This window comes from Branchiostoma belcheri, unplaced genomic scaffold, assembly GCF_001625305.1.
Source record: "Branchiostoma belcheri isolate BF01 breed outbred unplaced genomic scaffold, Haploidv18h27 scaffold42, whole genome shotgun sequence".
Lineage (NCBI taxonomy): Eukaryota > Metazoa > Chordata > Leptocardii > Amphioxiformes > Branchiostomatidae > Branchiostoma > Branchiostoma belcheri.
This window is the reverse complement of record NW_017804043.1, coordinates 492,344-506,742: the sequence shown is the minus strand read 5'-3', so window position 1 is coordinate 506,742 and position 14,399 is coordinate 492,344. Positions and strand designations below refer to the sequence as shown.

Sequence of the window (14,399 nt, the reverse complement as noted above, 5' to 3'; positions counted from 1 at the left end):
CATTCGCGGATTTTGACCTTCATTTTTCTCATTTTCGATTTGCATTTGCGGATTTTGACCTCCATTTCTCATTTTCGATTTGCATTTGCGGATTTGGACCATTTTCCCATTTGGATTTGCATTTGCGTACTTGGACCAGCATTTGCGGATTTTGACCTTCATTTTCCCATTTTGGATTTGAATTTAAGATTTTGACCATTTTCCCATTTGGATTTGCGTACTTGCACGAGCATTTGCGGATTTTGACCTTGATTTTTCCCATTTGGATTTGCATTTGCGGATTTTGAGCTTCATTTTCTCATTTAAGATTTGCATTTGCGTATTTTGACCATTTTCCCCATTTGGATTTGCATTTGCGTACTTGGACCAGCATTTGCGGATTTTGACGTTAATTTTAACCATTTTGGATTTGCATTTGCGGATTTTGACCATTTTTCCATTTGGATTTGCATTTGAGTACTTGGACGATCATTTGCAGATTTTGACCTTCATTTTCCCATTTTGGATTTGCATTTGCGGATTTTGACTTTCATTTACACATTTAAGATTTGCATTTAAGATTTTGACCATTTTCCATTTGGATTTACATTTGCGTACTTGGACCAGCATTTGCAGATTTTGACCTTCATTTTCCCATTTTGGATTTGCATTTAAGATTTGCATTTGCCGATTTTGACCATTTTCCCATTTGGATTTGCATTTGCGTACTTGGACGAGCATTTGCCGATTTTGACCTTCATTTTCCCATTTTGGATTTGCATTTGCGGATTTTGACCTTCATTTTTCCCATTTGGATTTGCATTTGCGGATTTTGACCTTCATTTTCTCATTTAAGATTTGCATTTAAGATTTGCATTTGCCGATTTTGACCATTTTCCCATTTGGATTTGCGTACTTGGACCTTAATTTTTCCCATTTCGGATTTGCATTTGCGTATTTTGAGCTTCATTTTCTCATTTAAGATTTGCATTTGCGGATTTTGACCATTTTCCCATTTGGATTTGCATTTGCGTACTTGGACCAGCATTTGCGGATTTTTACCTTAATTTTAACCATTTTGGATTTGCATTTGCGTATTTGAGCTGCATCTGCGGATTTTCTTCGACATTTGCGTATTTGGATCTACTCATTTTGAACGGATGCAAGTCGTGTTTGGATTCTTTCGTGCCAGCATTTTGAAACTGCTCTTTCTGGGATCGTCTGAACCGGAAGAACGGCCAGTTAGGTGAGTTGTTACTTTCTTTACCTATTCAGACACCCAGAAACAAAGTGTGAGGGAGTAAATGACGCTAACATTGTAATTTGTCTGGTTTTCAGCAGAGTCTACCGGTTAATGTTGCTCGGTGGACCATGAGGAAAGTCAAATAAGATGACGAAAGAAATTGTCTTAAACTGATATCCTTTCTCTTGTAGCCTGAAATATTCCAGCCAGGCCATTTGCTTGGATATGGACTAATTCTAATTGGCACTCAGTTTTGGTAACCTTGACGCTCATCCTCACATGCCCACCAACAGCTTCTGCACGTTACGTTGAATTTTCAGGCATTGTGTGCACTTGGTTCAAATTCCGTATTACATGTAAAAAAAGGCAGTTGCAACAAAATTAAGTGTTATAAGTAAGAACTATAAAATTGTCCTTTTCTGGAAATAGGAAATCGGTCAAAACCTGAACTGCTTTAGTTCCCAAATTGTTTGTGATCCAAGTGATACTCTAGACTTGAAACATTCCTGTTCGGTTGGTTCTTATGTGCATGGACGAGGTTGGTGGTTGTGAGCAGGATGACGTCCCAAATTTCCTCAGCAATGGAGGTACACCTTGACGTGGTGCTGGGGCTTTTGCTAAGATGCCTCCCACAAAATCAAGTAAAGATAACACGTTAAGCTGTGGTCTACTACAAAGGAGGGGACGGTCTTGCAAGGATTGGACTGCTGAGGTATTCCCAACACTCGTTGGTGAAGGTTAGACATCTAAGTAATAAGATACGCCAAAAACAAGTAACTCAAGCATTTGGACTTGATTTTGAAAACACCCACTCATCGAGAGAGTACACACAACTCATGTGGTATTTGGTACATTTTAAACTTTATTCACTCACATATCGACACAGTAACCACTAGTTTACAAGATTTTCTTTCTGTACAACAACAATTAACAACAACTACACAATAATAACAAATGTTTATGTCATGAAAATTGATCATCAAGTTATTGTAAGCACATTTACGTCGTACATAATTTAGATACATTATTACAACATCTATAACATGCATTTTGGGGTAACGATACGTAGAAATTCCTCCTATATACCCAAACGCAAAGAGTTTAGATATAGTTGGATGTTCGTTTTTAAGCCATGTACAGTTCTTGGAATGTTCGAAGTATGCCTTTATGACGTTACATATCTACTACCTACAAAATCGCGACAGACTATCCATATATAGTTATACGCTAAAGGCAAGAAGCATGCACAAATGAAAAAAAAAGTTAAATTGTTCTGATATCTATGTATTATTAATGTATTCCAGGTCTCGTATGTATTGTCCGTGAATGGGTTGGTAAAGAAAGAATCGCACACTAATATTTGTAGCTACTCTTGTTAAATCGGTCCTTTGTGGATTGTTAAAGGTTGAATCCTGTCGTATATATAATATTTTATATGCATTAATCTTGTTGATAAAAAAACACAAACCCAGGCCCAAACGATAATTCCTTCAATAACCAAGATCTGCAAAGAAATGTTGCTTTTGAAATAAGCTTTCACAAAATACTTTCATAATAAATTCCTTTAACGTTCACTTTGACACTTAAACAATTTATATTAACCAAATATCACTCATATGTCAGTGCAGCGACTACATGCGAACATCATAATGTGATAATCATAATAGGTCTGCATGCGGCCAATAAGTGATAAATTGAAGTTTTTCAGCCTTATAAAAGCCAAAAAAGCAGTTCACATATCGCCATATTCAAATAAATTAACGTTCACACCGAACTTTTCAAAACGACTTCTTTCCAAAATGAACAATTTATGATGCTAAACTAATAGTAACATATTACGAACGTAATAATCACACAGTGACACACAGTGAGTTGTACCAGCAACTACATACTGTATGCCGATTATATATAATATCCAACTTACGTTTTAATGGTAAAACTTTAAAACATTCGGGGAGACTGAACAGATGTACAACAATAGCCTTAACCAATCACTGGCCCGGGCACACTCAACCAATCAGAACATAGGATTTCAACGAATTCATGTTTGAACTTTCTGACGTTACTGTTAATAGAAACACAAGAAAACAGCTACAAATTGTGCTTTCTTATCAATTTCAACTCGTAATATCTGCGTACGCTTTACATAATTATTCACGCCTACTTATAAAAAAAGAACAACTGTGAAACATATAGATATGCATTCACGATTATAATAACTTACTACACTCATTTTACTTCAATCACACAACTAGTACATCTTGAATTACACACGTATAATCCTCATTATGTATTGTATATTTCTTTGTGTGCATGTTGTATACTCCATATAACTATATAGCCATTCTGTTACAGGTGTCATATACAAAAGTCAAGTAGTTCCAATGAAATGTATGATTGCCCGGTCGCAAACAGTCATGGCTAAACGATATACATTTTCTTGTGTTTGCGGCTTTTCTCATAAGAATTTGAACCGGAGAAGATATGCAGCATCTTTCATGCTCCTTTTGAGTCCAGAAAATAGCTTTCTTTTTTACTGTACATTGTCAGATAGATAGATATATACTGGATATCACGACAACCAATAATCGGTAGGATGTATATATATATACATCGGTATGTGACAGTGCTGTTCCAACTTGTTCTATTGTCATCAATTGATATCTTTACTTTTTAATGTACATGTGACGCGTTCGTATGTGTGTGTGTGCATGTTTGTGTGTGCATGCGCGTGTATGTATGTGTTTGTGTATGCGCGTGTTTTGTCAGTGTGTTTGTGTGAGTGCGTGTGTGTTTGCATGTGCGTGTGTGTACATGTATGTGTGTGTTTGTATGCCTTTTATGCATGCATGCATTGTGAAACAAAATTTCGCCAGTGCATTTTAAAAGCATTTTGTCCAAACTGAATCGTTAAGTCAACAAAATCAATTGTTGGTGAAACTCAACCCTTTTCCGTATTTACAAATGGTTCCTCCCACTGAATGTGATTTGGCGTTATTTGTAGGGCTTCGATTTTTTATGAATGAGTTGATTTTTGATTGACAAGCATACGCGGTGGTTGAGCAAACTTAGTACCATTGTAGAGAAGGTGACAGGTCAACTGGTGATGGGCAAGCGCCATGGAATTCTGGGAAAAGGTCAAGCACTGCTGTAAACCGGAAGTGATTACCCCGGAAGTAGTTGGCCGATATGTTGGGACGGAATCTTTCCGTCGCTAAGCTCTTATATACTAGTATTTACATGCTCGTCAAATGTACTTCTTTCTTTTCGACATTTCATGCATTTTACACCTGACTATATCGTCATGATTCTTCTGTACACAAGTCGATTGTAAGCCTTTACATATATATATTCAAAGTCGGCATCAAAAGCGCCACTCAGTGTTCATTTTTATTCTTCACCGGTCTGTGTTTTTCTTTTTTTGACTGTTGAAAAATCTGAGTCCTCCCTCTCTGGGAGTCAAGTCACTGGAAAGCGTTCTTTGAACATCCGGGTACTCCGACATCCGGGTACTTATTCAACATCCGGGTACTTCTTGAACACCCGGGTACTTGAACATCCGGGTTTTCTCGTGACGTCACTGGAAAGATACTGGTCAGGTCCTGAGCTATCGCAGTACCACGCGCCTGTAAGGCGAATTCTCTCTTCCTCATCTGCGGTCACAGCCTAACAACTACATCATTCTTTCTTGTTTTCTTTTTACAACAGCGCAGAATATGTACATCCACAGTTTTCTTTCCTTCTTGTCGTTGTTGTTGGTTTCAGCGGTGGGTTTTGAGTTCAAGAGTTCGGTCATATATACATGTATATATGTATACTTATTTACAGCCGACTTTTTGAGCGAGCAGCTTGTCACAATACGGTCTCCATCTCCATCACTTCAGGGCCGCGAAGCGCGCTTCTCTCTGATTGTTCCTCCTCCTCTTCCTCCTCTTCTTCCACAACATCCTCCGCGCCTTCCTCCTGGATCACGACCCCGTTGACGTTGAAGGCCACTCTCTTCTCCCTCTTCCGGCACTTCTTGGTGATCTCACTGATCAAGTTGAGCGCCGCTCTCTTGGGGGAGCTTCCTCCCTGGGGTGGCCCCTCCTGTTGGATGTCGATCCCCTGGCTCAGGCCGTTTTCCAGGAACGAGTTGTTTTCCTGGGAACTGTGTTTCCGGGAATTGGTGGTGCAGACGGTCCTGACGGAGTGCGGCGGTTGTTGCGAGGGCGGCGCGCCGTTGCTGTGGGACTGGCTGACGCTGTAGTTCTGGGCTGTACTGCAGGTGAGGGGAGAGCACGTGGTACTGCGATAGCTCAGGTTCCTGCCCAGCTGCCACCGCTCCCACCGCTTCTGGAACTCCGCTCGCACCTAAAAAAATGCACGAAAATTGGTCAAATATTATTATCTATGACTGGTTTATTGAACTATCAAGAGGTGCAATACCGCAGAAGCCCTTGACAGGGGGGCTGAATTGCACCGATCTTTCACAAAAGTACGGCTACTGTAACTACTAGTGCACTAAAATCACAAAAGAATAATATCCTAAATAACTGATTTTGTGGACAGGGCAAATACCACACGCAAATACCACACGTATTCCAAAAGTTTTAAACTTCAGTTATACTTCACAATACGTAAAACCGCACATGTGACTTCTGAAACTCTTTTAGTGAACGTAAATCGAAAAGAACATGTTTTCAGCACCAAGGACGGAAATGCCGTCCAACTGGCAAGTGCATGTGCCTGCAGTACTGACACAATCCGATAGATGGCGCTAATAAGCAAGGCTGGGCAGTTGACAGCAAGTGACGACGAGCTGACATCTGCATAGTGAACTACATGACACGTGCCAAAGATAAACTCACCTCTCCGTTAAGGAAACAGTACAAGATGGCGACGAAGAAACCCTGAAAGCAAAAATCAGACATAAGTCACTCATTTAATCCTCTGTACGTATAGTATAGGTAAAGTATATCTTAAGACGTAGATGATAAAACAATAAAGATACTACAAACGATACATAGAAAATGAAATATATTTATACCTGAAACGAGTTGAAGAAAAGGTCGAAGTAAAGCCTGGCTTCCTTTGCCACCCCTTCCACGTTGTCAGGCATGCCCACAAACACGATGTAGTGGACTCCAAACAGCGGGATCAGAACCAGGGTCGACTTCGCCAGTTTCCTGGAGGTAGATAAATTCAAAATGTTTAGAGCACGTAGAACTTAGCAGAAAAAAAATACAAGAGGTAATTTGCGTAATCGAATATCTTAAGAATTAGACGGTACAGATTTGCTAAGATAAGGCACCATAGGAACCGTCTGTGACGAGGGGCGATACAAGTTTTCCATATGTGTGTGGGGGGATACGAAATTTCTGATATTTTGGACGATGCAAGATTTGTAAAAAGATATATACATTCTGTGAAGGGGGAGGATACAAACTAAGACAGGGGACGATATGAACTTACTGTGATGAGGGGAATAGAAGCTAAGTAACTTCAACTCATTACTAAAATCATGGACCGTAAGGCCACATGACAGAACATATTAATTGTGCATCTAGTTTATATGTGCTTAAAACGTGAACTTTTACAAAAGGCATTGTTAAACTCAAGCTCACCAGTTCACACCTCTCGGCCAGCGGCAGCAACAGAACCGCTTTCTCCTGGAAAAAAAGGGGGAAGAAGTTTTGAGACGGTGCCAAACCACACTGCACAGTAGACGATATCAGTTCGTTTATCTCAAAATCCACCTGCAACTTCCCCCCATCGCCCACTCCTTCCGCCTCCTCACAAGAGTGTTTCTTGTCACCCTGACAGATCGATATATCTTCCCCAGCTGTTTATGTTCTTTGAGTGAATTTTCCAAGATGGTCTCGGTCACTTTGAATCTTCCAAGAGGAAAACAAGCAAATCTATACCGATTTTATTTGTAAAATCTTGTCAAATAGTCTGTTTATTAGCGCTAGAATCATAATTTCTAAACGACTTGTGTATTTTCTCACTCCTAGCCCATCTATTCTCGTTTTAAAGAATCACCAAAGCGTCTCCAAACTAAACATCTTTCCTTCCTGTCGGTAAAACACACCATCAGATTTCCAAAATATAAAGCACTCTGTAGGTCAAAGGTTGGAGTCAGGACTACCAACCAAACGGCTCGGTATTCGTAGCACAAACAAAACTGACCTCAGAAGTAACCGCTTCACATTACTGTAACGGAGTGTTTAAAAAACAACACTACACAGGGCCCCATCTGTAATCTTGCAACGTTTTTAAATGCATTTTTATCCCAGTTTTACCATATATTTAGCACATTATATGTGGACTACGAAAAAATACCCAAATATTCACATATACCAAAGAAACACACATAAAAGAAACAGAATATAGATCAAGTACATGTATATATATATATATATAGATCAACAGAAGCTGATATCTGATCATAAATAACAAACAATTAGAATAAAAACAAATAATAAAACCCCAATACCCTATGAAAACAAATAAAGTCACGCTATAAAAACTTGCACGAAAATAGTCATCATCATCATCGGTCGGCTGCAACTCATCAAAACAGAAATTAGATATATAATATAGGTTACACAAGCCTTTTTTAAATTCCTGAAATTTCCCATTGCTATTGCCTGTGCTATTTCTGTATCTTTATTGGTATAGCCGGTATAACCGTCCTTCGGCGTAACACACCAGCAGGAAGGCGGCGAGGCGGCAGTTGGCTACATTGCACCGAACGCCTTGTTACACCTAACCCTTGAACATCTGGCACTAAACATAGTTTAAAGCTGTCTAATGATGATGATCCCACTGTACTTGGTGACAGCGAGTTCCACTCTGCGATTTCACCTCTTTTGTGCACAGCAGTCAAAGCAAACTGTACTTGTCAGAAGATTGGACACCAGACAAAGTGTTTTAGTGTCACTGGGCGACAGGATGTGACTAAGTAGCTAACCACTTTTAAGCCGGCAATTGGAGATTGTCATTTTAGGTAAAGGGCTGCCAATGCTGGCCTGCTATCTGTTGAGTCATGATAGACTAAAACATTCGGATGCATGTTACTTTCCTGTCCTTTTTAGGTTAAGTTATCCTAAATATAGATAACGTCAAAAGAAAGATTCCTTCGTTGATACTTACATTTATTCATTTGTTCCTTCGTTATTTCCTTCATTCGTTCATTTTGCCGCTCTTTCATTGATTTATCCCCTTTTCCCTTCATCTAGTCATTCGTTGCTTTTTTCGTTCTTTTTGTTCCTTCTTTCCCTCCTTTCATCCGTTTTTTCTCCTTCTCTACCTCCAGTCATTTATCTAACTATCCATACATTCATTCATCTATCCATTCATTTATTCCTCCACTCACTGGTTTGTTCACTTAAACATTCGTTCGTTCACTCTTTCATGAATTCATTCATGCATTCATTCAATCATCCATATTGCATATGACAGGAGTATAAGGATCCCACTCACTGGTCGGCCCCGACCGAAACGGTCATGCGCAGTTTCTGCACCACGATCCGCAGGATGTTGACAAACAGCAGGAAGTTGATCTGCAGAAAAGAGAAGAGCATTTAGAAACTCAGATTCGACTCTGTCCAAGACCCATTGCTGTTTCTATATCTGGTACAATCTGAACTAGAAAGGTAACATTAGCAAAGCAACTGCATGATGTTTACCTTCGCATATGGCCTGCTCTGTAAATTCTTACTCAAATCAAATACATTCATGTATATGGTAACAGGAGTCTAAATCCCTCCTGCTATAAAATTGCAACATGATGCAACCCAACACTAGTTACCATGGTGACAGACGTCTGCATCTGGTTCAGCTCATTCTACGACGACATTTCTATCTTTTTCCAATATTTTTTTTGTCCAACGTACGGTATATATTTGCTCATGTTGCAACTGGTTTGTACGACTTACAGTATGGTTGAAAACGTTTTTTTCAAAATTTCATGCGCGCGCGGATGTCATCCATATAATCAAATCAACATGGCCTTAGTAAGAATAGGAATGACGTTAGACTGTCTAGATATATACCCTAACCCGCTACCCCCATTAGATAAGCGCACAGTAGATAAATCTACTGCACTAAAGACGACACTTTTCGAAAGCTGAGGCCAGTTCTTGCGGGCAAACTGGATATATGCATTTCAATGACATACAGTAGACTTGGATCGCTGTTAGGCTAGTTCAGAGATACGTAGGTCTGTACTTTTGCCCCTCTAAGTGCCTTTGCCAAAAGAGCATTTCTAATATGTGCGTATGGCCTAAACTATACAAACAGTGTAACTGACCAAGATGGCGGCCACGATTGGTCCCCGGTAGATCCACAGGTATCCCGTTGTCGGTTCGCTGTAGTCCCAGCACCTAAGGTGGAACAGAAAATACAGGAAAAGTTTTTAGTTAAGTTTCCATATCATATGCCGTCACTTTTTTTTAGCCAATATTGTGCCAGTAAAGTATGTATTTATGTATGTATGTATGTATGTATGTTCAACTAGTTTCACGGCCCACCGCCATTTTGAAACTTTCAAAATAGCAGAGGGAATGTAACAGTAGGGCCATGGCATATTTCAAATAAAACGACTATTGAAAGAGAGCAAAATCCCATTCAAATAGCTAAAACATCAAATAAGTGTTTCAATGATTCAGCTATTACAGATTGAGAATCGCAAACCTACAACGACATTAAATGAATTAAAGAGTAACATAGCTACATATGATGTACTGTCGAGGTCATCTAAAGGTGACTATTTCCATAATTACACATGAAACAAACGTGTATAATTTTTTTACTATATCCGTGAAAAACGCCTAGAGTATGATTTAGTCACACTCTTTGGTCACATATCACATTAAAAGGCTTTTATATGGACTATTACATTGCGAGACTTTTTGTCATTGTCATATAGGATTAGTCATGGTCTAAGTCGTTAAAAGCAACATCTATCTCTTTGCCAAAAGCCAGCCGCCATGAAATTGCGTCCATCTATTTTATTACAGTTGACTTTGACGTTCAAGCATTACAGAGGAACATTGTACCTACCAAATGGTGTATAATATCGTATTATTGATCGAAACAGAAAAGAAGAGATAGGCATACGAAATAGTAGAAAATTGATTTGCTTGGTTGTATACTTACGTTCAACCTAGTTGTGTGTTCAAATTATGTACATTTTGTTTGATTTTGGACTATGACGAATACTTCTCGTAAATGTTTTATTAATTATACACACTCACTGTATCTTTTTACCCTAAGTCTGTGGAATTTTAGAGCTAAGGAGTCACAATTTTTTGTCTTAGATAGTTAACAATCAATAGTTCGTGCTTCTAAACCTGCATTTCTCCTGCAGTCTCTTAAGGTCAAGGTAGCTACCTGAAACGTCTGACCGTTTCCAAAATCATATCCAGTTGCTTGAGTAACTAGTTTTTGGCTTAGAAGTCACACTACAGCCATATCTCAAACCTAATACCCCATTTAATAACGCGTCCTTTCCCTTAGAGAAGTGACCCATGGGTGATGGATGGGTCATCAGGTTTTCTTGTAGTTGAATTATTGAGCAGTGCGTCGAACCTGACTCTCTGGCACCCCTACACGGCGCCATATGTGACAAACAGAAAAACAGCTTTGACTGGCTTGTACGTTCCTATCGACACCCAAGTCACAACGATTTGCCTGGATGGTAGACTGTTTCTGGAACATACACAGACCAGCTCCTCGGCTCCATGGATAACATGCTAGCCTGGATGCCAGACTGTTTCCAGGTCCTACATAGGCCAGCTCCTCGGCTCCACGGATAACATGCTAGCCTGGATGCCAGACTGTTTCTAGGGCCTACACATACCAGCTCCTCGGCTCCAGGGCTAACATGCCCCCAAGGAATTCTACCACAGCCCCCTCAGTTAGCCTGGGTGACATACTGCTTTCAGGGCCAACACAGGCCAATTCCTCTGCTCCAGGGCCCTCTTCGGCTCCGGGGGTAGCATGCTAGCATAGATGCCAGATTATTCCCATGGCCAACACAGCTCCTCGGCTCCAGGACCTACACAGGCCAGCTCCTCGGCTCCAGGGCCTACACAGACCGGTTCCTCGGCTCCAGGGCCTACACAGACCAGCTCCTAGGCTCCAGGGCCAACATGTCTCCAAGGAATACTTCCACAGTCCCCGCGTATCTTAGAACGCTGGCGAACTCGGGGTAGGGACATATATATGGGTAAAGCTGACGAAACTGGTATAGCCTGGCGTGCTGTGGGTATGGCATCCAGGCTACATCGCGATAGTTTTGATGGGGAAAAGTTCAGCTACATTCTGTAGTATCTGATTTGGAAGTATGTCAAACTCGCCCAGCACTAGGTCTATAAACAAACAAACAAACAAACAAACAAACTAGGTCTGTTGAAATCAACTCCACATATCAGCAACCGGAGATGGGCGCCTTTGGACCACCGGCTATTACGGTTAATTATACTGATATAGCTGATTGAATGGCGATAGATACGGGCATATGAAGCTATCATAAGCCATTATATCATAAGATTGGGACATATGAAGGTATTATAAGGCACTATATCATACGATAGGGAGATATGAAGATAATTTGAGCCAATTTATCATAAGATATAGTGGCTTATGATAGAATAAAGTAAAAAAGATTTAAAAAAACTCAATTTACCCGATATTGTCCAGGTAGGCCCGAGCCAGCACCCAAGGGATAACAAACGTCAGAGGAAAACCTGAAAAAAGACACATAAAAATCAAAATCAAAACGTGTTAGTTCTATATACATTAGATAGTTTGACATACTGGTGTATAATATGAACCTACTGAAAGTTATGAAAAGATTGTAAAAGTAAATTCTGCCATTGTAGTCTCTTATAGAGCAGTTCAGTTAAGCTCAAGAAATTGCTGTTTGCAGTGACAAAAATTGTCATACGCTGTTCCTCATACAATTGTTGTGAAATAAAGTCATTATCTATTATCTCACCAAATTTACGATCAAACTGTATCATACAATCATCTTAACAATCTTGAGTGCTTTAATGTAACGTTATATAAATCATTCAGATGGTATCTTGAAGCGCTCTGCCTTAGATATCATTCCGAATTCTGTCATAAATTGCAGACTGCGTCGCACAATCTGATGCAGATAATAGATCTTTAAATTTACGTTCGACAGAAAGTATCCATTAGTGCCCGCACTCTTAGACACTAATACACACTTCTTCACTTAAACTAAGTGGGTATTAATGTAAAATGCATTGAACCCATCTACGGTAATAAAGTAAGTGTTAAGTATTAGCTGAATATTACGTTCTCTTAGAATTCTACTCTTGGCTATTAAGAGCAAGGTAATATAAATTTCAATGATATCGAATGGTACTCTATTATCTTTTATTGCGGTGCCACTTTCGTTGAGCGGTTAGATAGGCATGCCGTGATATTTGATGAGCAAATCCTAATGGGGATTTTGTAATAAAGATGATATCAATTTTGCCGATGGGTTTTCACTTGGTTTCATAGCAGTGCTCGTGTCATCATTTGCATTTCAGTCATCTCAATCATCTTCTGACTCTATTATAATCCTTAATTCTCATTTTAAAGGATACCGTGCAATTGCAAGTACTTAAAAGCCCGTTGGTAGAAAACAAAAATGCTGTGTATATGTGAAATAAAATTCATTGAAATTCAAACAGGTCGCTGAATGATTGAATAGCGAATATCTTTCTTCACTACAACTTGTTTAACAAGAGCCGACGTTTCGATGAACGTCTGTCATCTTCATCAGGGATAGTAATATGACTGATTTACCGTGTACTGGAGCTAGGTGAGAGCACAGGGAATCTGTTAATTAGCCCTAATTAAAATGATCGACGGTCATCAAAACTGGCTTTTATGGTTGTGAATAAAGAGCATTGCTATTCAATCAACGGCTGTCAGCATTTGCCTGCTTTATTGATATGAAATGTGGGTAAAAACATGTAATAAATGAATTTTTATTGCATGTTCTTGCCCAGATGGGCTAAATGCAAGAATGTGACCAAATGTGGTCGAAAGGATAAAAACAAAAACATGTGTATTGCATACTGGAACGCTATATTCTAATGCTAGATGCTAGGAGTATATATAATTACAACAATACTATATACTACCTATCATCTACTGTTTAATACCACGTACCCCATCCAATAGCGATGAACCATCGCAAGAACTTCTTTTCGGAGAAGACGGAGATGAAGATGAGATTGTGAAGGTACAGTCCCTCCACCAGGACCCAGTAGTAGTTGGTGGCCATAAAGTACATGAACAGTGACATGGCCAGCTTACACGTCCACTGAAAATGGCAAGAGGAACATGACAAAAATGTACGGAATTTAAAATTCATTATCTACATTAAGTTTATCTAGCTCGTCATAAATTTTACAATAAGGGTCTTTCATTCATTTATCTAAAAGTACGACGTTCTTTCTATCTTTAAATCTACAAGAGATCTTTCTGGTGAGTTATTTTCATGTCTTGAGTTTGAATTGGAAAACAGTTCAATTTTCATTATCTACAAGAGATATTGACGACATATTCCTGTGGCCATTACAGAAATTCCTGTGAAGCCTCTAGAAACCGGGAAGACTGAGAGATACTATCATGCTCATTGTTTACGATTACGAGGTATACGGGGTTTTCCTTCACTTGCGGATGCTTGAATGAATGAAAGGTTTAATCGTCAAAAACACATGGCAGCCACAGGCTGAATTGCGTGTTTTACAGTAATGACAGATTTAAAAAAAAAACACTAAAAAGTACTTACTTGACCACATTAAAAGTAATAAGGGAAGTGATTTTAAAACCTACATTATATATATATATATATACAAATCGGATATATACAAGTCTCAGCGTTCCATGATAATACGTGCTGTTTGCTATCACTGTTACTGCTTGTTTAAAAGGTGGGTCATATAATGCTATGATGGTGAAACCTGCTGAGGAAAGTTTGCGGTGAATGCGATCCAACACATCAATCTTGTACCAATACAATGGCATATATTAGTCGACCGACCGACAGACGGGCATATATGTTATATAGACGAACAATTCTCCATCGGTTGCACATACAAGTATCAGCACTCGATCATGCCCGTAGCCAGGATTTTGAATGGGGGGGGGGTTTCTTCCCACT

At 39.4% G+C, this 14,399-nt stretch overlaps 1 protein-coding gene across 1 annotated transcript in view; it reads right to left on the bottom strand.

The window, feature by feature from the left end:
* Positions 1–4,042: 4,042 nt before the first annotated feature.
* The window catches only part of LOC109478105 (parathyroid hormone 2 receptor-like), an 86,658-nt gene continuing 76,301 nt past the window's right edge, over positions 4,043–14,399 (bottom strand). The window contains exons 8-15 of the mRNA XM_019779593.1: positions 13,403–13,556; positions 11,898–11,958; positions 9,519–9,591; positions 8,690–8,769; positions 6,829–6,873; positions 6,252–6,390; positions 6,073–6,114; positions 4,043–5,575 (exon numbers count right to left, since the gene is read on the bottom strand). Coding sequence (XP_019635152.1) covers positions 5,075–5,575; positions 6,073–6,114; positions 6,252–6,390; positions 6,829–6,873; positions 8,690–8,769; positions 9,519–9,591; positions 11,898–11,958; positions 13,403–13,556 — 1,095 coding nt within the window. The 3' untranslated portion in view covers positions 4,043–5,074. The remainder of the gene's footprint in view (positions 5,576–6,072; positions 6,115–6,251; positions 6,391–6,828; positions 6,874–8,689; positions 8,770–9,518; positions 9,592–11,897; positions 11,959–13,402; positions 13,557–14,399) is intronic.